The 27,887-nt window shown below is 38.1% G+C and overlaps 1 protein-coding gene across 1 annotated transcript in view; it reads left to right on the forward strand.

Moving 5' to 3' along the window:
• The first annotated feature begins 6,329 nt into the window (after window positions 1-6,329).
• The window catches only part of Vmn2r126 (vomeronasal 2, receptor 126), a 29,309-nt gene continuing 7,751 nt past the window's right edge, over window positions 6,330-27,887 (forward strand). Inside the window, exons 1-6 of the mRNA NM_001105061.1 lie at window positions 6,330-6,538; window positions 10,684-10,833; window positions 11,066-11,193; window positions 11,539-12,344; window positions 13,070-13,297; window positions 14,856-14,979. Of these exons, the coding sequence (NP_001098531.1) occupies window positions 6,330-6,538; window positions 10,684-10,833; window positions 11,066-11,193; window positions 11,539-12,344; window positions 13,070-13,297; window positions 14,856-14,979 (1,645 nt within the window). The remainder of the gene's footprint in view (window positions 6,539-10,683; window positions 10,834-11,065; window positions 11,194-11,538; window positions 12,345-13,069; window positions 13,298-14,855; window positions 14,980-27,887) is intronic.

Consider the following 27,887-nt stretch of genomic DNA (forward strand, 5'->3'; position numbering starts at 1 on the left):
ATCCCCATACTTAGTGCATTCCCATGCACACTATTTAAATCTTACGTTTATTTTCAAAATTTAATATGTAAATGTCAAAGAATTTAATAAATGCTTTATAGTATCTTAAAAGGATCTATTTATTGGCTTATAGATTGATCCTAAAATAGCTACCTTATTAGGAAAGGGAAAAACAGGTTTTCTCCACTGAACGCTGCAGAAACATATTAATTCGTGTGACGAGCTGGCAGGTAAGTTGACTCAGTGTCCTGATTAAAATGACTAAAAAATTAAATTAAATTCATGTTTTAGATCCATCCTTGCTTGTCATTTTTCCAGTTTAGACTAGCTTCTAGCCTTTTAACTTTATGGCAATAGTACATCAGAGACTATATTCTGACTTAGTAAAATTAGTCATTTAATAGAGTCATAACGATTTCTCTTTTCTTCAGTGTGACCAATCATTCTAACTCAATCTTAGACTGGTTTAATATTCAGTCCAATGTTATACATTCCTATATTCTAAATTACCTAACAAAGTTAATTCAGAGCACATCTCCCACTTCCCCTAGATCCCTAACCTCAGAAGAATTGCTGGCCTTACAGCTAGTGGAAAAAGCTATTGAAGAGCAATTTGTCACTTATATAGATTACTCCTTGCCCCTGCATCTGTTAATCTTTAATACGACTCATGTGCCTATGGAACTGTTATAGCAAAAATTTCCTATAATGTAGATACACTCAAGGATTTCTCCTAAATGTAATATCTTGCCATATCACAAAGCAGTGGCTCAGATGATTATCACTGGAAGAAGGCAGGCATTACCTTATTTCGGAAAAGAGCCAGATATCGTTGTTCAGCCTTTTAAGGGACCTATAGACCGCTATATCCCCCAAGGTCACCAAAGGCTCATCTTGCCTTTATCTTATTTGTTCTAAATATTTTGCAAACTGATATTAAAGGTCAGAATTTCTGCTTTCCTACTTTATCACTGTCAAGATTTTGTTTTTCAAGCAGGTTAATCAACATTCTCCAGCCAGATCAGCGGATGTGCATCCCCGCCCCCTAGAGCGCACAGGTGGCAGCTGTTATCTTCAGTCCCAGGACATTCCAGCACGTGGCTTTCAGTCTGAGTTAAAAATTAGGTTTACCAAGAGGGCTGGAAAAGTAGATAATTCTAATATTAATAGAGATTGGTTTTTATTCTGATAGACGGGCTTAGTCCCTTAGCTGGCCTCTGGCTTTTCACCCTTGCTGTTACTGCAAGGTGTCCTTAGTTCCTCAGGCTGTGGGAAATACAGGGATGGGGAGGAATGACTTCCAGCTCCTATTTTAGCCACAAATCGTAGTGTTACTAATGACATAATTCTTGCCTAGGCCTTGCTAAATCTGAGGTTGATAACTCTCCTTTAGGAGCTGCACAACACTCAGAACTGTGCATACTGTTTTGTGATCGTACAAATTCAGTATGGGTATCGCTTGGTGCAGAAAGCTACTGCAGGGGAAGGTCCAGCTTGACCATTTCTGAGTTTCCTGTGAGATAAACCCGGTTTGAAGGAGGTTGGTATCAAATTTTGGCTAAAAACCAAAAATATTTTCGGCTCTGCCTCCCCTCCCCAAAAGATACCGAGAGCCACAGGTGTGGGTCTTAACAGCACCCACGGGAGGAATAGGGTCAATGTCCACCCAAGCCAAGGTTAAAAGCCCACTCATCTACGGATGAGAAAATCATTTGATCACCTCAGTTAAGTGTTGCATTATTTAACTTAATTAATAGGGGGGAGAGAGATTGGAGAACGTACTGTTGAAAGGGCAAGCCCTTCACTGCCTCCCACCCAAATAAAAAAGCCATTTGGACTTGTACTACAGAGCTGATCATACCCCTTCTCCCTGTTTCCCGCCTATCATCCAAAAATGCGGAAAAATATCAACTTACTGTTACTCTTAATATAGTGTATTTAAAATTTGTTCAGTCAAGCTTAGCCAGGGTTCCAACGCCCTACTTAAAATTCAACTAGAAAGCTACCTATTCAGTACTAATTAGCATTATAAAGTCAGAGCCTGCAGCTCCAGGCTTTTCAGTTAGTTGTTTACTAAGATAAGAAAGGACAGTCTTAGCCAGATACAGTTTACCATAAAAAAAGTTAGGGTATCCCACAGAGACAGGTTTCTTTTTTCTTTTTTCTTTTTTTTTTTTTTTTAGCCCTAGAATCCAGGCAGAACTATTGAGCATACATAATTTTCCCCCCCTCAGGCCAGCTTTTTCCTTTTTTAATTTTTGTTAACAAAAGGGAGAAAATGTAGTCTCCCCTCCCCCAGCCTGAAACCTGCTTGCTCAGGGGTGGAGCTTCCTGCTCATTTATTCTGCCACACCCACTGCTGGAACCTGCCGCTTTGCTGTTCGGAGCCACACACGTGCTCACCTTTCTACTGGACCAGAGATTATTCGGCGGGAATCGGGTCCCCTCCCCCTTCCTTCATAACTAGTGTCGCAACAATAAAATTTGAGCTTTGATCAGAATGAATTTGTCTTAACTCCGTTTCTTCTTTTGCCCTGTCTAGATTCCTCTCTTACAGTTCGAGTAGCTATATCAGTCGAACCATTCATATTGCGGCTGCTGGCGGCCGCAACATTGGAGTACTACTCAGCTATTAAAAACAATGAATTCATGAAATTCTTAGGCAAATGCATGCAATTAGCAAACATCATCCTGAATGAGGTAACCCAATCACAAAAGAACACACATGGTATGCATTCAGTAATAAGTGGATAGTAGCCCAGAAGCTCAGAGTACCCAAGATACAATTCACAGAACACAAGTAGCTCAAGAAGAAGGAAGACCAAACTGTGGATACTTAGGCCCTTCTTAGAAGGAAGAACAAAATACTCATGGGAGGAAGAAAAGCTGATTCATAATCTTTTTCATTGTTAAGAAATTTGGCGTTTTGGATATGAAACTGATCGTGGCTTTGTAAAAAGAATTTGGAAATGTTCTTCCTGTTTCTATTATGTGAAGAGATTTGAATATTATTTATATTATCTATTTTTTGAATGTCTGGTAGAATTCTGTGCTAAAACTTTCTAGTCCTTCACTTTTTTAGTTGGAGTAATTTTAATGTCTGCTTCTAATTCTTAGGCTTTATAGGTCTATTTAAATTGTTTATGTGATCTTGCTTTAACATTTGTAAACAGAAATTTTCCCTATTGTATGGTTTTGGCTTCTTTGTCAAATTCAAGTGTCCTCAGATATGTAGGTCTTCAATTCAATTCCATTGATCAAGATATCTATTTCTGTACCAATACCATGCAGTTTTTTTCTTTATCACTGTTTCTCTGTATAACAGCTTGAGTTCAGGGACAGTGAATCCTCCAAAAGGTTTCTTCTTCTTCTTTTTTTAATGGTAATAACATTTTATTGCAAAAGCAGTGAATACAAGATTATCTTGTTCCACCTTCTTCCTTGTTATTAATTAACCCATTACAAATGTCATAACTTATACTGGCTACATTTTTGGTTTCCTTGAGGACTGTCCTTTGGGTTTGTGAGAGGGCTCAGAAGATAAAAGTCCTCGTTCTCAAGTCTGTTGCCTTGAGTTTGATCCCTGAAACTTGCATAGTAGGAGGATAGAACTGACTTCCTCAATGTTTTCTTTGACCTTACAGGCACCATGCATGCAGTAGTACATGCTCCATGCAATGTGCACCTCTCCACATAAAGGCCTCTGTCATTTTTTATAGGATTTCATTTAATGTCATTTTCTATGCTTTGGTTGTGTTAGAATATCCAGGGTTTGCTGTAGTAGGATTGCTGTGCTCTGAAGGTGCCATATTGACTTCTGTTGACTGGTTTTTTTAAATGCTGATCTTTATCCATCTGGTTGTCCCTGGGTGTTCCTGAATGATTCAGGTTCTACAGGTCTGTATGCTTTGGGATCTGCAGGTCTGATGAAGGTCTGTTGAGAATTAGTCAGACAATGGAAGGTCTGGTTGGTTGGACAGCGCACTACATTGCAGCAGGGACTCAGTGGGAACAGAAAAGGGAGCAGGAAAGGTGTCAATAAATGTTTTTGATTTAAATCATTTTTTTACAGACCAATCTTCAATCCCACTTCTAGTTTGCACCACCCTCAACAGCTTTCCAACCGATACCTTCCCACCATGCCCCCCTTTCCCAGACCTGCTCACTCCCTGGGAGCTCAAGTCTCTCAAGAGTGAGGAGTATACTCTCTCACTGAGGCCAGACCAGGTAGTCCTCTGTTGTATACGTGTTGGGGGCCTCATATTATCTGGTGTATGCTGCCAGGTTAGTGGCTCAGTGTCTGAGTGATCTCAGGGGTCCAGGTGAGGTGAAACTGCTGGTTTTCCTATTGGGCCCCACTTCCCTTTGGCTTCTTCCAACTTCTCCCAATTCAACCACAGGGGTCCATGTCTTCTGTCCATTGATTGGTGCTAGTATCTGCATCTGCCTCTCTCAGCTGCTTGTTGGGCCCCTCAAAGGACAGTCATGCTAGGCTTCTGTCTGCAAGCATACCATAGCTTCAGTAACAATGTCAGGCCTCAGGCCTCCCCTTATGTTGGATCCCAATTTGGACCTGCCAGTGGACTTCCTTTCTCTCAGGCTCTTCTCTAGTTTTTGTTCCTACAGTTCCTATAGATGGGTGTCAATAAGCTTCTTTTTTAAAATATTTATTTATTCACTTATTATTTGTAAGTACACTGTAGCTGTCTTCAGACACTCCAGAAGAGGGCATCAGATTTCATAATGGATGGTGTTGAGGCACCATGAGGTTGCTGAGATTTGAACTCAAGACATTTAGAAGAGCAGTTGGTGCTCTTAACCTCTGAGCCATCTCACCAGGCCCTAAATAAGCTTCTTAATACAGAGATTTAGTACCATGTGTCTTAGTGAGAAATATCTTTGAATTGATTGTTATATAGGTTTGCAATACTACACAGGATTGCACTAACTGTGATTTACTGAGAAGCAGGTATGCCCATTCCTTTTCATTGCATACAATCTTTTTAAATTTATATATATATTGAGACAAGGTATCTCTGTGTAGCCCTGGCTGACCTGGAACTCACTTTGTAGAACAGGCTGGCCTCGAACTCAGAAATCTGCCTGCCTCTACCTCCCAAGTGCTGGGATCAAAGGCATGTGCCACCACCGCCCAGCTCATACAGTCTTGTAAGAATCAGGATCTATTTAATAGGTACGCCTTGCATATTCTTAATCTGCATTAAAATGAAAGTCTCAATAAGCTACAGCTTGGCCTGTTTTCATTTCTTATGCTGTATATTATTTTTTCATTTGGGTTTTCATTCACTCTACTCAACAATCCTTGCTTAGAGGAGTCAATTTATGTTGGGGACATTCTTTCATACCTACCATAAAAAGTACATTCAATTGCCCTAAACTCTTGTTGGCCTGGATATAGATCTCCACTCAAGAGAGCTTCCCTAAGCATATTAGGTGAAAGGACACACTCTGATGACTTTAAATTACACTTTCACAGAAAGTAGATGGATTTCTCACACACTGTTATAATTTGTAAGCAGAGTAAGAAGGAAATACACAGCTTTAGATACAGGGATGTATCACAAGGACAATTCAACTCAATGGTAATCCCAGGATGGAGAAGTTCAAATCTCAGAATGGAAAGAGGCAAAACAATATTGGCACTGAATTTAAGTAGGTAATTTATAAGTGAGAAATGTCACAGGACTATTGGCTTCTTCAAAATGAGAAATAAGTGGAGTAGGTTTAAGTGCAGACATCATATTGTTTGGCACATAAAAATATATCATAAAAGAAGATTCTTAGATACCTATTGTCAGTAGGAAGTGTGGACTAAACTTGCTGTTTCTGATTTGAAAAAACATATTCCACTTATTTTCCTCATGAGTGTATTTCCATGCCACCTACTCTGGCAACCTATGATTTAGCATGTTTTTGTCAGCTAAAGTTGTTGTCATAATAAAAAGTTTTTTGCTTCAAATTTGGCCAAAACAGCCCAATCAGGAAGTTGTTCCTAGAGCTGTCTGTCTTCTTGGCTGAAATCATGGTGCCTGTATCTAGAGAAGAAAATCTAAGACATGTTTTCCCATTTGTTTTCAAGCAGAACACAGGGGCTCAGATGCAGTGCCTAAGGGAATTCAGGACTCTGAATAACAGTGGCAGAAGTGTCACTAGGAACTTGAGAAAGGTGTTGTGACATCTGCCCTCATTAGCAAAGTTAGAAACACACAAGCTCACAAACACTTGACGTCAATATATAAAACTGCTGGGCATCATTAGATCTGTATCCATCAGTCTTATGGATGGGCATATATGTGTGTGTTAATAGGATGTTCTGGATTTTTATCTTTGGGGTTTTGTATATTCCCAATTTTGTATGTGCCTTTACTGGTGATAAGTGCTATGGAACAATCAAGGAATATACTTACTATGAAGGAGATGTGACAATTGGTGCTTTTTTTCCTCTTCATAGTTACTACACACATGACCATGTTCCCCATGAAATTGACCCATACTTTTTCCAGGATATGTTCACACAGTAAGTACTATTATTCATTGTAAGAGTTCAGAATTCTTGTGACATAAAGGATGCATGGATTAAAACATTCCTGAGTTTTTCACAATCGCTGTTTTCCACTCTCAAAGCTTTGAAGTTATAGTTTCATTTGCACTTTTTTCTCTTTCAAAGTAAAAGTGATCATTTTGATGTTGTTCATTTTGCTTTCCTTATATCATATTAGAACTTCATACAATTTTTTATGCTTGTAATGCCAGATGAATTGAATAATTTCAGTGTCATGATTTCAAAGTATGGATAATTTAATCTAAGTATGACCTGGTACTTCTGAGCTTTCTTAAAGTCCAGATGTGCTCTTCTGAGGATAAATGATGTCAATGAATACAGAGACTTCTAAATATTGAGTGACAAGAATTGCTATTTTCACATGCAGCTGACTTTGGGACTGTCAAGATTAAATTTTGGGAGCACTGTTCTCCTACACATAATTCTCTCTCTCTCTCTCTCTCTCTCTCTCTCTCTCTCTCTCTCTCTCTCTCTCTCCCTCTCTGTTTTGCATTTCAGAGTTTCTTTGATAAACGTTTTAATTTTATTCTAAATGTTTACCTTTTGCCCTATATGTTTCCAGTGCTTTCCTTCATGTATATGGATGTGCTTATCAAGATACTCTTGCTTTGAGGGTGGCCATTTAGGACCACTTTTTAGCTCTTCTGAAATCTGCAAGATTAAGGATTAATGTAAGAAAAATCTGAATTCCTTATAAAATTTGATGAAAAATATTAAAGTGTGTCTCTTTAGAGGAAGTAAGGTGTGCTTATCATATATCTCTATGGAGCAATTTAAAAATACCCTAAAATATACCAATAGAGTTTGCAAATCTATTTTTAAAATCTACAAAATAAAATATAGTACTGAACAATAATTGTGCTCATTGGGAAATTTCTGTGTATTTCTTAAAATATTGGTGGGATTTTCAGTAAAACATTGAGAACAGTGGAGAATTAAATATTTTCAAATATAAATATCCTATATTTGGGGTGGTGACTCATTTAGTTTGAAAATAGCATACCTTAGATACCAATAGATCAAAAAATTTATATATCCATGTAATAGTTCCTTTATGCAGTAACTGAAGATAGATTTAATTTCTTTAGGATCACATTGATTCTCAAATAAACCCAAAAATTTGTTTAATATACATAACTGGCTAAGGGAATTAGATGCTGACTGGAGCCACGTGTTCTTCATCATAACTAATTCTGCTTCTTACTGTCTATTCCCTCTGCTCTCTCCTTTCAGCAGCTCATGCAGCAATGTACATCTGTATGTGTTTTCTGTATATTATGCAGCAATATGCCCATATGTAAAAAGGCTATACCTTCAGTTATATGAGCCATAGTATCTAGCTTATTCATGCTAATGAGACAATTATATCTTGTAAAATTCCTCAACCTTTTATGCAATCAAAAATTCCATCAAAATAGTTCATGACAGAAAAATAGTGTTTTTACAATAAAATATTAACTATCTTGTCTTATACTATGCAATTCCAAATAAAATATTACTTAATGTACTTAAAATTTTTGTATTTTTTCTGCAATAAAAAAATAGATAAAATGAAGTAACTTCTGGTTTTGTAGAACATTGCTCTGGTGCCTATCAATTATCCCAGACTGCTTTCTCCATCTTTATCCTTATGAGTATTAGCAGTGAAAATTGTTCCATCCCTAAGTGTATGTTGGTCCAAGCACATTCCTGTACTCTTACCTGTGCCTTTATAATTGAGGTCTCATTTTCTTTGAATTGCAGACTTGTGGTCTTTTCTTTGCACACAATCGAATAATCGCAACTGGGTGTCCTCTAAATCCTTTCATCGAGTTCTATGATGTATGTGCCCTGCATTAATTTACTTGCAAAGTACAACTATGATGTCTGCTCCTCTGTATCTACTTATCTTTCTTCATCTAAGTATTTTTCTTTTACTCAGCTCTATGGTTGTGTTTTCTAGCTCCCCTTTCCTCAGGGCAGTTATGAAGGAAGATGTAATATACAGGGGCATTTTCCTGCCCAGCCAGAAACAGAAGTACAAGCAGCCCATGAAATGTAAATCAATCTCTCTGATGTAAAGAATTTTGTCAGGGTCTGGCTGAAGTGAGTGCTGATGCCTGTCCTTGCCAGCACTGTGAGGACTGTACTACCACTTATCTCTAACTCCTACTTAAAGGAAGAAAAGTGAATTCAGACCTTTATAGATTAGTTTTCTTTTAAATTAAAGTATTAAGATATTATTGAATTGTATGTTGTTTCAATGCCATCTGCTCTAATTAAGTATGTAGATAACTTATGAAGTATTCTTTGATTTTTAAGTAAATTACCTGATGTAGTAGACATTTAGAAATAGTACAAAAAAATTCCCTGATTTCTTATCTTTCCTACTGATTTGCCTACAGGATTTTTTACTATCATTATGTAAATAACCATTTTAAAGATTATTTTTGTTCATTCATACTCCTATCCATTATTAAAATGCTATTAACAATTTCTTAACATTTACATGTTGTCTAAAGCATTTGTAGATTTTTTTTGCCTCATATTTCTTTTTTTTTCTGGCTAGTTGTATGTCAACTTAATAAAAACTGCTTTAGTCTTTGCTGCCAGAACATTATTCATAAGGGTTTTTTTTTTATTTCATGATTTTACTCTGCTACATACATTTTCATTTTCATCCTTATTAATTATTTTAGAATTATGATATATGCAAAGTCTTTTGTTTGATTTCATGTGAAGTTTCTAGGCAAAACCATTACATTTAAAAGAAATGAAACTCGGGGTATGAAACTGTAAATCTCAGCAGCATCCCAGAAAAGAAGTATAGAGGATGTTCTATTGAGTATCCAATGTTCTTTGAGACAGCGTTAATGTCAGATATATGGCAGATCACCATCTGTGTTAAAGGAAAAAAAAGTTTTGGAAAAGAAATAGAGAAGCAGAAAAATGAGAGTTGAATAAATAAAAATAAGTATGTGACTATAAGGCCAGAATTCTGCAGAAAAAAAATTACATTTAATATACCCCTTTTCTTTTTTCAATATGTATGTTTAATATAAATTTAATATCCTTCCCTATATATCTTTACAAAATATACAAAAGTAATATTGTATATCTATGAAACTCTGAAAAATAGCTTAATATGAATTATGTATATCCAACTGAAGAAAAATATTTACAAATATAAACTTAGGAAACAGCTTTGTGAATAGCGCACTTCATCCAATAACTCGGTCAGTTAGTCAATAATTAAACAAAGGATTAAGAGATTCTGTGAAATAATGTGTGGATAGCTTAGACTGGCTGTTGAAGTTCTTCTCTTCCAGGCAATTATTGCTATTAAGATTCATGGACCTCTACCCTCACAGGGACTCACATCCGCATAAGTGATGCACACAGCTCATAAAAACAATAAATATAAAATAAATTTGGATGTGGATACACGTGAATTAATCCCCAAAGCTTAAAGGCAGAGCAAGAGAGATCCCCATAAGTTCAATGCAACCCGGACCACCCTATTAAAAATATCCACAACCCAGCACTCAGAAGGCAGAGGCAGGCAGATTTCTGAGTTCGAGGCCAGCCTGGTCTACAAAGTGAGTTCCAGGACAGCCAGGGCTATACAGAGAAACCCTATCTCAAAAAAACAAAAACAAAAAACCACACGAAATAACAATTATAGCAATGTATGACTTAAATTATCTTTGTGATATTCTTTCAATGGGATATTGTCACAAAAACTTGGGTGACTGGGTCAAGGTATATTGTCATTTTATTACTGTAGAGACTGATAAGCCAAGATTCAAGCATTAAATGTTCTTAGGATTTGTCAGAACATAATTACTTATTTGTGCACCATTTTCTCCACACATACAAGATAAATAAATCAATATAGTAAGAGTCCCTGAGACCATGATTAATAAATGTTAATGCAGTCAGATCTTACCTAATACTACATAACTTCAAGTGCCCATTCCAATTGTAAACAATTCATGAAAATATATTAAAATAAGAATTCTATAGAAACATTGCCATTTGAATGAAAAAGTTATTTCAAAAAGTATGAAGATTGTATGGTTTATGTCTTTCTTCCATGTAATTTTATGAAATCTGTGCAGGTATAATTTTATGAACTACCAGTTACTTCTGGCCCTGGTGTTTACCATTGAGGAGATCAACAGAAATCCTCATCTTCTACCCAACACAACTCTTGGATTTGAGCATCATAACATTAAATTTTCTGAAAAGAATATTCTTCTTGGGGGCTGGTGAGATGGCTCAGTGGGTAAGAGCACCCGACTGCTCTTCCGAAGGTCAGGAGTTCAAGTCCCGGCAACCACATGGTGGCTCACAACCATCCGTAACAAGATCTGACTCCCTCTTCTGGAGTGTATGAAGACAGCTACAGTGTACTTACATATAACCAATAAATAAATCTTTAAAAAAAAAAAAAAAAAAGAATATTCTTCTTGGTCCCTTTCTTTGGCTCACAGGGTTGAGCAATCAACTAATTAATTATAACTGTGGACAGAAGAGAAATTTACCTGCAGCACTCACTGGAACATCATGGGCAATATCTGCCCATATTGGGACACTGCTACAACTCTACAAAATACCTCAGGTGAGCAGTAGGATGTGGGAACTGGAGTCATATACCATTTTTTAGCATTATAGCTTTCTGATAATGTAAACTATGGGTACTTGAATTAATCAAGAACCAAAGTAAATGATGAAGGTACTTGATGACAGATCCACATTTCAATTACCTGAAATAGAATGGAAGGAGAGGTGAATAGGAATAGCTATGTTATTGAAAATAGAGAACTGTCAATACGTTTTGTTGAAAACTCTGTAATGAGTTGGCTTTTCAAAATATGACAAAGTCATCTTCATCTTGGCTTCTGTTGATTCAGGATTGACACTGTGTTTGATGCCAATGTTCTTTCTCTTGTTTCCAATTTTGTTTTGTACAGCTCAGTTTGGATATTTTGATTCTAACATGAATGACCAAAGTCAGTTTAAAACTCTCTATCAGGTGGCCCCTGAGGACACATATCTGTCACTGGCCTTAGTGTCTTTGATGCTTCATTTCAGCTGGTCCTGGGTGGGTCTGATTGTCCCAAATGACCCCAGAGGGACTCAGATTCTATCAGAGTTTAGAGATGTTATGGAAAGTAATAGGATCTGCTTAGCCTTTGTGAAAATGATTCCTGGCACCTGGAATTCATATTCTGATTCAATATGGAAAAATATGGAGAAGATTCAGGAATCATCAGCAAATGTGATTGTTATTTATGGGGACATTGTTTCTTTACAAGGTTTAATGCGACACATTGCACAACTGTTAGTGACATGGAAAGTCTGGGTCTTGAACTCTCAATGGGATATTGACTACTATTCTGATTATTTTATGATAGAATCCTTTCATGGGAGTCTCATTTTTTCACACCATCATGAAGAGATGGTTGAGTTTGTGAATTTTGTTCAAACAGTGAATCCCTACACATACCCTGAAGATGATTATCTTCCTAAGTTTTGGGTTTTTTTCTTCAAGTGCTCTTTTTCTGAGTTTGATTGCCAACTTTTGGAGAACTGCCAACCCAATGCATCTTTGGACTTACTGCTCAGACACATTTTTGACCCAGCCATGAGTGAAGAGAGCTACAACCTATACAATGCTGTGTATGCTCTTGCTCACAGCCTCCATGAGATGACTGTTCAACAAATACAGACACAACCATATGCCAATGGAGACGGAATGGCATTCTTGCCCTGGCAGGTAATATCCCTTCCTGTGTATTATCAGCAATGTCACATTTTTTATTATTTATTGAGGTTTAGTATTAGGCATCAAAGGCTTTAGAATATGTTGGGAATTAGCAAGCAAGAGAATATCTGTTTCACTCTGATGTTCAATGCAAAATCTCGAGTTCAGTATCTTTATAAATTGTGTGCCAGGGACAGAGGAAAAAACATATTAAACTAATCCTAAATTCATATAACAAAGTTGCTTTACAGGCTTTTTCATAATATCTTCAATGTGAAAAGTTGAGAATTCCCATTTATATTCCTCAGAGCAGACGCTGGCACAATAGATCCTTAAGAATTAAAATTCTTCTGAATAGTAACATGGGATTATAGAGTTAAGGATCACTTTAAATTGAACTTTCAACTTGAGAGTCTTCATTTTACACATGCAAGATCTGAATATATTCTAAAAGTTAACAGTTGTGGCTGGCTGTTCAAAGAATTTTGAATGAACTGAATCCACATAACACTTTTTCTTAGCTATATTTAATTGAATGATTTCTCCTGAACAGAGTGATTTTTGAAACTGAATACATTTCAATCCAAGTATATTTTATTTACTCAACCATTTTGATGCCTCCTTTATAGTTGCTTTTCATCATGAGGGGATAAAAGACACTGAGATTGTTTGTATTATATTTTTAAAAAGATTTTTAGTATCTCAGATTTCAGTATACATTCCTGCATCTCTTCTAGATCCTCCCTTTTCTAAAGATCACCCTACTTAAAAACCATCCAAGTGGTCAAACTGTAATTGATGAGAGGAAAAACTTATATTCAGAATATGACATTTTCAATTTTTGGAATTTCCCAACGGGTCTTGGATTAAAGATGAAAGTAGGAACCTTTTCTCCAAATTCTCCCCAGGGTCAACAGTTGTCCTTATCTGAGGAAATGATACAATGGCCGACACAGTTTACAAAAGTAAGTTGTGACTTACCTCACTGCCTTGCCTTTTTATGAAAACAAAAGTAATTTTCAGGATATAGTGTTAATTGGACACTCATTCAGTATCAGTCAATCTTTAACTCCTAATGAGTAACGGACAACATTTGACTATTTTGTCATTTCCCTGACTTTGATTAATGGAAAAGTTGTTTTTAATAACCACATGTTTCTTTTTTAAACAATTTTATTAGATATTTTCTTCATTTACATTTCAAATACTATCCTGAAACGCCCCTGTACCCTCTCCTCCCCAACCCTGCTCCCCTACCCACCCACTCCTGCTTCTTGTCCCTGCATTCCCCTGTACTGGGCATATAAAGTTTGCAAGACCAAGGGGCCTTTCTTCCTAGTGATGGCTGACTAGGCCAAATCATTCTGGCATATGCAATAGTGTCTTCATTTTCTTATACATAGTGTCTGTAAGATTTCTGTCACTGCCTCAAAACACTGATTGAGTTTATTTTGTCAAGAAGTTGAAATTTCGGGTCGTGGTGGCACATGCCTTTAATCCCAGCACTTGGAAGGCAGAGGCAGGCAGATTTCTGAGTTCAAGGCTAGCCTGGACTACAATGTGAGTTCCAGAACAGCCAGGGTTACACAGAGAAACCCTGTCTCAAAAAAACAAAGCAAAGCAAGCAAACAAAAAAACAAAAAGAAGTTGAAAATTCAGTGAGAGAGCTAAGATGAAATTCTATTTTTCAGCCTTTGAAAAGGCACAATATCATGGCAGGCCAGTGTGGTATGTGTTTGGGTACCTGTGGGTACGTGTGTGTGTGTGTGTGTGTGTGTGTGTGTATGTGTATGTATGTGTGGGTACATGTGTGTGTGTGTGTGTGTGTGTGTGTGTGTGTGTGTGTGTGTGTGTGTGTTATTTTTGTTTGGTGCTTCACACAAAGAGTCAAGAAAAGTTGACTGAAGGAAGTGCAGGTTTCTTTTAGCTCTGGGCATGTATGATATGGTAGAAAAACAGTGTTTTAGGTGCCAGAAGATGTGATCACATCATATTCACAGATCAGAATCAGAAATCAAAGAATGTGTTTGCTTACATTCTATCTATATTTCATTTTCGTCTGAGACAGTGGACAATGAAATGCTGACACCGATTATGGTGGCTCTTCCCATCTCAGGTAAATGTCTTTATAAAATTCCTCCCAGAACTGGATAAGATTTGTTTCCATTACAAAACCAAGCCCTGTAAAGTTTTCAATCAAGATTTATACTCACATTGGATACAAAAGCTCCACCTAGTAGCCAGGAAGCTTGAGACACATTAACTCTGAAGTCGTACCATGACGTTCTCCAATACTACTTTAATGAGGTGCTCTTTACAACAGCTGCACGGTATTGGCCCAAGATGTAAACATGTGGATGATCTCATGGAAAAGGAACCAAAATTAGTAATTCCAAACTCATTATCTTCAACTTTTATTGGAAGCATTTACAAAGTAACTCTTCAATGATACTCAGAATTGGTCCAAAAATTTGGATTTTTCAAAAATTCCAAGCATTTGCTAGTAGATTTCTTTCCTCCTAGATTCCTCAGTCTGTGTGCAGTGAGAGCTGTAGGCCTGGATTCAGGAAAGCTGCCCAGGAGGGGAAGGCTGTCTGCTGCTTTGATTGCATTCCTTGTGCAGACAATGAGATTTCCAATGAGACAGGTAAATAAAGGCTTACAGAGATGTTTCCAACTTGTACACAGGAGTCTGCAATACCTAAGCAAACAGGAAAGGACTAGAGATAAGTAAGAGATAAGCTCTTGCCCAGTAGTAAGAAATTTAAGCATTGCTGTTAGGTTTTTATGGTTGGTTTACTTTTTGTTTAGTGTTTGTTTGTTTGTTTGTTTGTTTGTTTGTTTGTTTGGTGTGTGTGTGTGTGTGTGTGTGTGTGTGTGTGTGTGTACCAATAAGTCTTTATTTTCCAAAGGAAGGTAAAGTCACCATGCACTACCAAATAATTATACAATAGGAGTATAAGTTTATGGGTGTAGTAAAAATTAACCATGAAATAAACACCCCAGGGGCTTAGTCTCCCGAAGTTCAGGAACGATATCAAGGAAAGGACAGACAAGTACACACTTTCACATCATAAATTCAAGATTTCTCAAAAAGCTTTGTCTTCTAGCAGTAAACATGGGAATACATTTGTCTGTCTCCTAGTAACAGTCTTGTGGCCACTTTAACGTAAATTTCTTGCCCTGGCATTAAGGTCCTGAGTGGCTTAACTGTGCATTCATATTCAATTTTCTGGTCTTCAGATTCCACTTTCTACATGGAAATCACCACAATTGCTTCTCTCTACCTAAGGATGACAGATTAAGTTGGTTTGATCCATCCAAAGGCGAATCACACCATGAAATGGTCTTGCCAGAGAGAAGTTCATCACCTGTAATCCCTGCACAGAGGAGCCTAAGGATAGAGGATTTCTGTTTGACATCACAGACCCTAGACATTGAAAACATCCTCAACTTACATTGCTGAGCCATTGCAAATATTTTCCCCCTGAATACTCACTTTCCCCACAAATACACAGTCCCTTTTTTTAAACCCTGGAAACAGTGTTTTTAGCATCATGTTTTTAGACTTTTTAAAATTTTATTTAATCCCTTTTTACAGTCCGATATTTCCCCCTCTCAGTGTACTGTCTGACTGTTCCACATCCCATACCTACCCCCCTACACCACCTGTCTCCTCAAGGATGTGACCATTTCCATACACCCCACCTCACCAGAACTCCCCTAACTCTGGGACTTCCAATTTCTTGAGGGTTCTCAGACTGAGTGGAGACCCGGCATCCTTTACTGTATATGTTATAGGGGCCTCATGTCAGCTGATGAACACTGCCTGGTTGGTGGCCCAGTGTCTCAGAGATCACAGGGTCCATATTAGTTGAGACTGCTGGTCCCCCCAGGGTTGCCCTCCTCCTCAGCTTTTTCCAGCTTTTTCCTAATTCAGCCACAAGAGTCAGCAGCTTCTGTCCATTGGTTGGGTGTAAATATCTGCATCTGATTCTTTCAGCTGCCTGTTGGGTCTTTTGGAGAGCAATCATGATGGGCCCCTTTTTGTTAGCACACCACAGCCTCAGTAGTAGTGTCAGGCCTTGGGGTCTTCCCATGAGCTGGATCCCAGGTTGGGCCTGTCGCTGGACTTCCTTATCCTCAGACTCGTCTCCATTTTTGTCCCTGCAGTTCTTTCAGAGCAGAACAATTATGAGTCAGAGTTTTTGGCTGTGGGATGGCAACCCCTTCTCTCACTTGATGAGCTCTCTTTCTGCTTGAAGTGGGCTCTACAAGTTCCCTCTCCCCACTGTATGGAATTTCATCTACGGTTCCTCTCTTTGAGTCCTGAAAGTCTCCCACCTCCCAGGTCTCTGGTACATTCTTGAATGTCCTGCCCACCTCCCACCTCCCAAAGTTGCCTGTTTTCATTCTTTTTACTGGCCCTCAGTACTATTCCTCCTACCAAATACCTGATCATGTTCCCCCCATCCCTCTCTGTCCCCTTTCCCATCCAGATCTCTCCCTCCCGATTATGCTTTTAATGCTCAGTCATATATAGGATTGACTTAATTATTCATTAATAATTATAACCCCTGTATTAATTATTCTCTTTATTATTTTCAGTAGATGGTTTTTTTAAACACACATGTGACAGGAGAGTTAGTTTCCCATAGATAGATAGATAGATAGATAGATAGATAGATAGATAGATAGATAGATAGATAGAGATATACATACTGAGTCTCTTTGTTTTACGGAAAATACATTATTTAAAATAATTTGAACATTTAAAATTTTATTTCTCTTTTATCAAACATAGACTCCTTTGTTACTCAATATAGTCTAAATACAATCTTCCTTCCCTCCACTTCTCCCAGTTCCTACCCACCTCTTACCCAATCTATATCTGCTTCCTATTTTCTCAAAGATAACAACAAAACATAACAAAATAAATATAATAAAACAATAGCAAGCATAACAAACTTTGGAAATATAAGACAACAAAAAGTTAAAAGCCCCAAGAGAGGGCATAACAATCAGAAACTCACTTGTTTACATGTAAAAATAAAAGTCCTATAAAAGTTCTAAACTGAAAGGTATTGTGTACATGAAAATACCTAGTATAGACCTGTGTAGGCACCATGATTCCTGCTTTACTTCAGTGTGTTCATATATCTGTTGCTTAGTTGTTATAGAAGGACTTGTTTTCCTGCTTTCTTCTATCCTCTCTATCTTGCCTACTTCTTCTGCTACATCTTCCATGGGTTTTCACTAAGCTCTAAGAGGAAGAAATTGATGGGGACATCTCACTTAAAGCTGTTGTACCAAGGCATTTCTCTCTCTCTCTCTCTCTCTCTCTCTCTCTCTCTCTCTCTCTCTCTCTCTCTCTCACTCTGTCCCTCTATTCCCTTCTCTCTATTTATGTCTCTAATGATGTCTGAATACATCACTGATCTATGATTATGGGAGAATATAAATAAGCATCATTTTTCCAGACAATATTGGTTTTACTCAAAACCTCTTGGCTATTTAATTTCTACTCGCTTGTTGCTCAAGCAGTACTCAAAAAAAAAAATGGGATCCATCTCATGGAGTGGTCCTTGAGTCAAATCTTATGTAGGTTGGTTACTCTCTCAAGGTTTGTGCCATATTTTTCAGGAAGAACTTCTTTTAAACCAATTTTTTGTAGTTGTGTTGTTTCTTGTGCTCATCTTTTGTCAGCCTACAGACTACCTTTCTCAGTCACAGATGGAGAAACCTGGGGGTGAAGGTTCTATGTAGAATCATTCTGACCTCTCCATATTCAAAGAGTTATTGGCTTCAGCAGTGGGACCTTGCTGACACATTTGGCAGAACAACTTATTGCCTAGACAAAAGCCTGTTTGGGGCATTTCCGTGCAGTATTTTACCCAATGATTCAAATTCTTATAAAGTAGTCCTATTACTGGACCAATTCCTTTGTTGGTAATAGATGGCCAGTTGGATTTCTGTCTCCTTCCTTATTGGCAGACATTATTAGGGTCACCTTCGTATAAATAGAATGTTTCTACTGCATTAGATTTCAATATTTTCCCTTGTACCAATTAATATTATTATAAATATATTCAGGCAATTACTTTGTAAACTTGTTTATCTATCTTAACTCCCCAGTAATGACACAGAGAGAACAATATTTATTTAATCAAACTTTACTGAAATACTTGGACAGTCATTGACCTGTTTTAATCCTCTAAATTAATCTAGCTAACTCCAAACCAAAATTCCTGAGACACTAGCACTTTAGTATTGGACTGGCCCTTTAGGCTTCAGGTATATTTTACCATAATGTCTCCCCTCCTCCTTCATAGCTGAATCTGTCTCATTTTTCTAACTTTACCCCTTCCCTGTCTACCAGAAATCCTACCCTACTCTTTCTTCTAGCCAGTCATTGACTGATCAGCTTTTTTTGACAAGGCAAAAAATAAAAGACCAATCATTGTACAAACTTTTGACACAATATTCTTGACATGAGCATTACAGTGGCATGTCTAACTTGAAACAAAATATGACGACATAGAAAACAACATTTAAATAACAAAAGGATAATCTTTCCACAGTGCACAAAACATTATGCTTACATTTCCCTTTTTTGGCCCAATAAAAGGCTCTTTCTCTTACAATAATAATCTACATACCATAATAACAATTAAGAAGACCATCAAGTAAGATGTACATTATAATTTCTAGTCTATGTATAGCTGGCAATTTTGGATAAAGTACTGTATTATCTATCTAATCCTCAGTTAAGAGTTCTGTGTCTAGGTTATTTTCTATCATAAGTTGCATTACTAAACCAAAACATCTATTTAAAAGGTAAACAACTTAAACTTTTCTGTGATTCTATAACTATCTATTTTACATTCCCACCAGAGACTTGAGAAGGAATAAATATTTCCAGAGTATACAGGATATGCAGAGCAAGCAGCTTCCAAAACTATAAAATGACAGACATACTTGGCTGCCTGAACTCCAAACTGTCTCTGTAAAATTTGAGCATTCATCTTCAGCCTTCCGGCCTAATATATGTATCAGATCTTTTCTGGAGCAGGAATTATGAAGGCCTGCTTAACTTGTCTTGGAAAAGCTCAGCAATTGACTTCCCTGCATCTGCTTGTCCTTTTAGGACAGTCAAATTTCCTGCATCTGCTTATTCTTTTTGGGCATCATTTTGTCTACAGTTGAAGCATAGGTGGTTTACTGCTTAGTGGCAGCTTGCCACACTTTAAGAAAACTCCATATGGAGATTCTTTTATGCTCATCATCTTCTTTGAATAGGACTGAGGGTGTGTTAGGAACATATTTGTCTCAATGTCAAAGATTATCTCTTAGTAATAAAATTATTTTAAATGACATATTCTATAAATCTCCAAGGTTTGTGAAGACCACCTGTACACCTGTAGTATATCTAAATTGTCAAACATTGTTCTTACTATTCACTATATGAATAAGCTTGAAAACATCTTACTTTATTTAGCCAGACTAATATCTAACATAATCTTGAGTAAGATTGCCTGACTAAAACTTGCACTTCTTATTTACTCTTAACAATTTCTAATCCCAGCTTTCAAAAGGACTACAATATTACATTACATTTTTAGGAACTACCTAAGTAATATACCTCAAATAAAAGTTAAAAACCTGTATACATAGTATAGTGTAGTAAAATATAACCTCAATTTTGTATCAGTATACAAAGATCAATACCAATGTAAGATTTCTGTTTTGTAGTAGCACTATAGTTGCCGCAGACCCTCTGGGTCCCTGTGTCTGCGTGGAACGGGTCTCTCGAGCAGTTGGGCAAAGCGTAGGATTAAATTGACAAACAGACACACACAGGAGAGGTTGTATAGAATCTGAATGTAATCTCAGGTCGAGCCTCGGACTTTTTATAATACAGAATTCCAGGGGCTATATGTCACACCAGACAAGGTACACTGAAATTTACCAGAATCAAGAGAATGAAGTTTGCAGGAACTAGATAAATGTTTACAATAGAGATTAGCAGCCCTGCCTAGGATCAGCCTAGTGACAGGTAAATATTTCACACTGTAGTGTTAATAGCACCAGGGGGTTTTAAGTCTTGACAGGCCTCAAGAATAATGTAGTGTCACGGACCCCTAAATTCCTAGGCCTTGTTAAATCTTATCTTGTCTGGAGAATCCCCATTTGTCAGGAGAGTATATCAGCTTGCTATAGGTATGGAATGTAGCCTGTACTAAAGATTTTTATCTCAGTGAGATTCCCAGGCTCTTTCTGCAAACCAACTGAGCTAATGGCCGTTTTATTGTAATGCTTAATTAGTTACTGAATAGGTTAAACTCCTTGCTGTTATCTGGGATTTTGGAACACTGGGAGAGGCTTTAGCTATGTCAGAATTCAATCTTAAAAGGCACTTATAATAGGGTAATACTAAATAGAGAGCATGTGGATCCATACATTAGACTAACGCGGGAGTGGAAAATTAATGTATGGGTTAAAGAGATTAAAGAGAATGCCAGACTCCAGGAGGGAGTTTCCTTGAAACTCTTTTCCTCACGGCCAGCTTCCAAGCTTCTGCTTGTCAAACTGACCCAACTGGAGAGTGTGGCTTTCGCCAGACTCCAGGAGGGAGCTTCCATGAAACTCTTTTCCTCATGAAATAGCTTGCAAGTTTTCGCCTGTCAAGCTGACTCCACCAGAGTGCGTGGCATTTCTCCCTTTCTTTTTTTTTTATTTTTCAGCCGAAGTTCCAGGATGTCCTGCTTCACCGTAGCTACAGATCTCAGGAGCACTCTAAAGATGAGTGGAATCACAACGATTACTAATAAAACAATGCCAAAAATAATAACAAGTAGGATTATATATTGAGCCCAATCCAGGGGTCAATGCACTTAGGTTGTTTTTTAAATCTCTAGCCAATACATCAATGTTCCAAGTGTCCAGATGGCTTTTACTAATATCTGAAATTTTTGCCTTTAACTGTTCTAAGTCATGAGAAATATCAGTATCTCTCCATATCCCCTGTAAATGAGCTTTAGTCTTTTTAAAGCTTGCAATCGTGAATTCTCAAACCAAGGATCATTTCCTAACTCTACAGGCAGTAAAACATACCCAGGTCTCTTAAGCAAAATCATAACAGCAGATTACTTGACTAAATTAGGATCTACACAATTAATTGATTGACCAAGAATTACAATGAATATGAAAAGACTTGCCAAGATTGGTGATCTTGACTCTTAAATTTATTTAACAATAAGCATACAGGTAAGGTACACAAGCTTTTACACTTATAGGGGAGTTGGCCTAAATGGCCAAAAACAATGTCTCTGATGAAATCTTGCCCAATACTCAGTAGCAGTCCCTGTGCCTCACGAGTCAGCTTTTTTAGTTGTCCCCCAAGTTGACACCAGGGCAGCTATCCTTGCTGTAGCCCATGGCAGAGATAGGAAGAGTTTATTTTGCTTGTGTGTGGCTGCTCTCTGATTTCTTTTTCCTCTGTGCACTCAATACAGCTTTCTGTTTACCACTGTCAGGGCACTCACAGGTCACAGGTCAGCCTGTCACATTGGAAGCTAGCATGCTCTTGCAGCATTCTGTGAAAAAAGCAGAAACATTCCCCCTTTTCCCCATATTAAGTATCTGAACAGGATCATGCCATGTGCCAATAAGTGGATCCCTTCATCAAATGAGTATGCCTGATTGTAGGGTGCCATAGACACTCAGAGAGATTTTTGGAATTTAAATTAAAAAGATATAGATTTAAAGTTCCATAGTACTGTTTCCTTGAGAATTATAAAAATCTCAGTAATATGGATAACATTACATTGTTGACAAAACATCTCAAATGCTTGGCTGTAATAGCCAGTTTTAATTTGATTTGGAACACCAAGTTTAAGAAAAAATCAACATAAGTAATGACTAACTATACTTTTAGTTGATTTTCTTGTTAAAGCAGCTGTAGTTAGAAAGACTGAAAAGGTATCAATAGTCATATGTGCATATTTTATTTTTCTAAAATAAAAAATGAGTATCTATTTGCAATAATTGATTAAGTATAAGTCCTCGAGAATTAACACCAATGTGTAGAACACATAGAAACTGAGGACACTGGAAGCAAATCTTTACAATATGACATGCATATTTATTTATTTATTTATTTATTTATTTATTTAAAATACCAAATCATTATCTCAAGCCATTACTATTTTGATGATGTAAAGAATGAGGTTATATGGCCAATTTTTTTTTATAAGATCCATAATCTACCTGGGATATAAATCTAGCGTGGCATTGCCTTAAGAGGTCTTTTCCAGGCAATCTTCCACATTTTAAAACACCATCTATAGCACATAATTTAATTATCTGTGCTGAAGCAGGTAGAAAATCAAAAGAATAAACATGTGATCCAATTCACATATACTTTTCTTCCATAGAAGGGTTGTTTTTAAATACAGTAAATGGGATGCATGCATGTATGAATTTATAGAAGATACAAAAGCATGCATATAAGCAATTAACTTATTTTTAGGATGAATATCCATTTTATTTAAAATGATGGTATGCAATAGGTCAAATATCAATATTCTGCAATAACCAATTGCTGTTTGGAACAAGGAATTCTTAATTCTTAATTAGCACCACAGCAGCCTTATAATAGGATGTTAAAACTTTGAGGTGAAGAAAGATGATTTTACATTAATGTTTTTTCTTGCCAAAGAATAGCTGTGGACACATTTAATAACAATAACTAGAATATGTAGCTAATACTTGATTACCACCAATTACAATCGATATCAATAGATTATAGAAGTTTCCTCTACTTTCTGTTAAAGCCTTTTTGGTTCTCACCAGTTAATTTGAATCTCACTTGATAGCATCTAACAAAGGCTTAGATTCCCCTGTGGTGAGTTTAAGGTGAGGTCTTAGCTAATTAACATCTCCTTGAAGCTTTTGAAAATAAAATTTTAAAGTAAATTTGTACCAATTTTCCAGTATAACTGAAACCCTAAATATTAAAAAAGATATTTCCTCTGAATCTTATGAAACAACAACTATTCCCCAGAACTTTAAACTTCCCTTTAGAGACATTAGCTAATAAAATATTTTTCCACTCAGGAAACAATATATACTGAAAGATTTAAACTTTTTGCTTCTTGTATTGAAGCCTGGACAATAAAAATTTCTTACATAATATAAGACTATATTAGCCATACCTAGGTGCAAAAACCTTTAATGGTCACCATTTCACTAGAAGTAAACTCTTTACAAATGGAAAAAATAAACTTTCATATCTATAATAATTTTACATGAAGTAGGCAAGCTATCTTGTAATGCCTTTATAAGTTCTATAGCCTGATTGACCTTTTTCCATGGGAAGATGAGAATTACTCTTTCAAGTTGTATAAAAATTTGGATGAGTCGAAACCACTGTCTCCTGCGTGAGATATGTTTTGACCTGGAGCTCCGCCATTAAACGGTCGTAACCACTGTCTCCTTCATGAGATACCTTTCGACCCGGAGCTCCGTCATTAAACTACCTCATGTTTTTACATCAAGGTGGTTTGTTTGTTCGTGATTCTTGGGTGCATGCCGAATTGGGAGTTGAGTGGGGGGTTCCCCCACTAGTTTCTTTCATTTGGAGGCCCCATTGAGATCTGTGTGACATCCAGGAACTCCGGAAGACCCCTTGGAGGTACGTTTGTTTGTGTGAAGCTTACATGTTGTCTGTTGTCTAAGTGTGGCATCGCTGATTTTGTGTCTTGGTTTTTCAATTCTGAGATTTTGAATTTGTGTCTTGGTTTTTCAGTTCTGAGATTGTGAATTTGTATCTTGGTTTGTGAATTCATGCCTTGGTTTTACGGTTCTGAGATCGTGGGTTCAAGTCCCACCTCAGTATCCTGGTTTTCAGTTCTGAGATCGTGGGTTCAAGTCCCACCTCATGACTTGGTTTTACGGTTCTGAGATCGTGGGTTCAAGTTCCACCTAGTGCCTTGGTTTTACAGTTCTGAGATCATGGGTTCAAGTCCTACCTCGTGCCTTGGTTTTACACTTCCAAGATTATGGGTTTGAGTCCCACCTCATATTCTGTATTCTGGCAGCTGCCACTGTGGGCCGTAAGGACCCAGTAGCCAAGGGAGGGAAACGTCCAGAGGCCCCACAATCTGCGACGCCTGGAAGATGTTCCAAGGGTGAGGGACAGTCAGAAAGGTCTGACTGTCATTTGGCAGAGTGAGGAATGGGCAAGAAAAGAAAGAGGGGCAAGGCCCGCGGGGTTCCCTCACTGGCCCCACCTGGCTCCCTAGAGCAGCCTCGCTGCCTGCCACATTTGGGGAAGGGCCGACTAGATTTGCTGCCTCTGCTGCCATTTCCATCCCTCCCTGAGTGTCTTGTCCCCCGGGGGGTTCCTGGTTCCTCCCGCTCCCAGGAGCCCCTGCCATGAGCTGACCTCCCCAACCCCTGACCCCAGGCCCTGCCTCCACACTATAGGAGTGGCAGGTCAAGTGTGCCACGAGTTCCCTGACTACTTCTCATTCCTCTTTCCCCTTCATCCCACCTGCCTGTTTTCAGGTTTTGACCAGAGTATCTCTTGTTAACATAAAAAGTGCTTTTACCTTGAGATATCAGTGGCCCGGTACAGCTAGCTGTGAGAGCTGCCTTCCCTTTCCCCGCCCCATGTGTTTTCTCTTCTAGTGCGGCCTGCCCTAAGCTGCTAACCAGTGAGGGAGACATCTGCCCACTTAAAACTTCTGTCCCAGTTAAGGAGCACCTATGAGTCTAATCACCAGGCTCTGACAAATGGGTATAGAGGTCTAGAAAAAGGTGAGCTTAGACTGTAAGGAAGATCAAAGCTTCAGAAGGCTCAGGAGAGATATATGACAGTGAAAATAGAGATGAAAGAGATTAGAGAGGTCTGAGATGAGAGATACCCCGAATGAGAACTACTTAGAGTAGAACCAGTAAGTAAGAGGCAGAGAAGGCATATTATGAGAGAAGAGAGAGAAGAGAGAGGGGGGAGGAGAGGAGAGGCAGAAGAAATAGAAGACAAGAGGGATCGTAGACAAGAGAGAAATTTGACTAGAATCTTGGCCACAGTGATAGGAGAGAAAGAAAAATACAGGAAAACTGGGCAACAGAAGACCGAGCCTCAGATAAAAAGGCTCAGCTGTGTCAGACTCAAGTTACTTATTTGAGATACACCCTTCGAGTTGGGAAACAGTGGCTAAAAGAAGCCAGAAAAAGACTGTAACTACACCAAGGCAAGTAAGAAAATTCTTGGGCACCGCTGGTTTCTGCAGTCTCTGGATACCTAGGTTGGTGACCTTAGCTACCCCATTGTACCCCCTGACCAAGGAAGGAGAGGTGTTTGTGTGGACCCCAGATCACCAGAAAGCTTATAAAAAGGCCAGTGGCTTACATACCCAAGAAGTTAACCATGTTTCCAGCGGGTGGTTTCTTGCCTGAAAGCTATTGCTTCCATTGCTCTGCTTGTCAACGATGCTAATAAGCTCACTCTGGGACAGCAAATAACTGTATTGGTACCCCACACTCTTGAAAGCATTATCTGAAAGCCCCCTGACTGATGGATGACGACCAATGCTCCTGTGACACATTATCAGAGCTTTTTTGTTGACTGAATGAGTGACCTTTGCTCCATCTGCTGTCCTCAATCTCGCTACCCTACTGCCTGAGACTTCACCTACTCATCACTGCGCTAACATTCTGGCAGAAGAAACTGGTACTCGAAATGATCTGAAGGATCAGATCAGCCTTGGCCTGAGAGCTCGCGGTTGAAGACACCTTTTCAAGGTGGATAGAATCTTTTCCTACCAGGACTAAGATGGCCAATGTGATAGCCAAGAAGATCCTAGAAGAAATCTTCCCAAGGTAATGGACCTGCCTTTGTTGCCCAGGTAAATCAGGGACTGACCAAGATATTAGAGATTGGTTAGAAGTTACATTGTGCGGGGGCTGGCGAAATGGCTCAGTGGTTAAGAGCGCCGACTGCTCTTCCAAAGGTCCAGAGTTCAAATCCCAGAAACCACATGGTGGATCACAACCATCCTTGATGAGATCTGACAGCCTCTTCTGGTGTGCCTGAAGATAGCTACAGTGTACTTACGTATAATAAATAAATAAATCTTAAAAAAAAAGAAAGAAATTACATTGTGCATACAGGCTCCAAAGCAAAGGACAGGTAGAAAAGATGAATAGAATTCTAAAAGAGACTGGTACAGACTTGGTGCTCCTTTCCCATGACCATCAATGTCTTAAATGATGTGTTTAAACCTACATGTTGTTGTAATAATAATCTGTATGCTAAGTTAAAAGGATTGCAGGTGGTGCAGAAAAATGTCTGGTCATAATTGGCTACAGCGAACAAGCCGGGTACCCTAAAAAACATCTCACCAGTTCCAGCCAGAGATCTGATCTATGTACACCTACATCATGCTCAGACCCTCAAGACTCACTAGAAGGGTCCCTGCCTAATTCTGTTTACTATCCCTTCGTATTCTGTTTTTGTTCTTAACCTTTGGCCCATGTTATGATTTTTATTCTCCACATAGAGATAAAGATTTCTAAAATTCTAAGATTAGAATTACTTATTAGAAGAAGAGGGGAATGAAAGAAAATAAAAGTTGAGACCTGTGATTCATGTAATTTATGTCAAATAGCTGAAAGAGTTGTTTGTGAGCTTTGAAACCTGGGACTGAGAACATAGCAGAACAAGGCAGAACATGCTCAGGCAGGCCCGTAGTTAAGACACTCCTGAGGCTGCTTGGCCATAAAGATAAAAGAGATAAAGAGAATGACATGCTGGACTGGCCCGGCGCCTCCCTATCTCCCGCCCTTCTGACTTAAGTTAAATGTTAACAGGCTGCTGATGTTTAAATGGACCAATCATGTGAAACTGCGCCAATTCCTCCCCCAACCCCACCCCTTTTCTATAAAACCTCCTAGCTTCCAAGCCTCGTAGTGGAAACCACTGTCTCCTGTGTGACATATGTTTTGCCCTGGAGCTCCACCATTAAACAGTCAAAATCACTGTCTCCTGTGTGAGATATGTTTCGACTAGGAGCTCCGCCATTAAATGGTCAAAACCACTGTCTCCTTCATGAGATACGTTTTGACCAGGAGCTCCACCACTAAACGGTCAAATCCTCTGTCTCCTGCATGAGATATGTTTCGACCCGGAGCTCTGCCATTAAACTACCTCATGTTTTTACATAAAAAAAAAATTTGATGGGATTGCATTGAATCTCTCTTTTTTTCTCCCTTCAAGTCCTGCCATAAACCAATGCTTGCTTTATATCAAATCAATTATTTATTTTTAATTCATTTCTTACTTTTATTGAAAACAATTTTTCATGCAATATATCCTGATTATAGTTTTGCTTCCCTTGACCCTTCTCAGTTCTTCCCAGTATTATTCCTCTATTCAATTATCCCTATTTTGTTTCTCATTAGAAAGGAAAATGCTTCTAAGATACAACTACCAAAAATGAAAAAGTAAAATATAAGAAAAAAATTATCCTATCGTAGTTAGACACAGCA

Source organism: Mus musculus, chromosome 7, assembly GCF_000001635.26.
Source record: "Mus musculus strain C57BL/6J chromosome 7, GRCm38.p6 C57BL/6J".
NCBI classification, from domain to species: domain Eukaryota; kingdom Metazoa; phylum Chordata; class Mammalia; order Rodentia; family Muridae; genus Mus; species Mus musculus.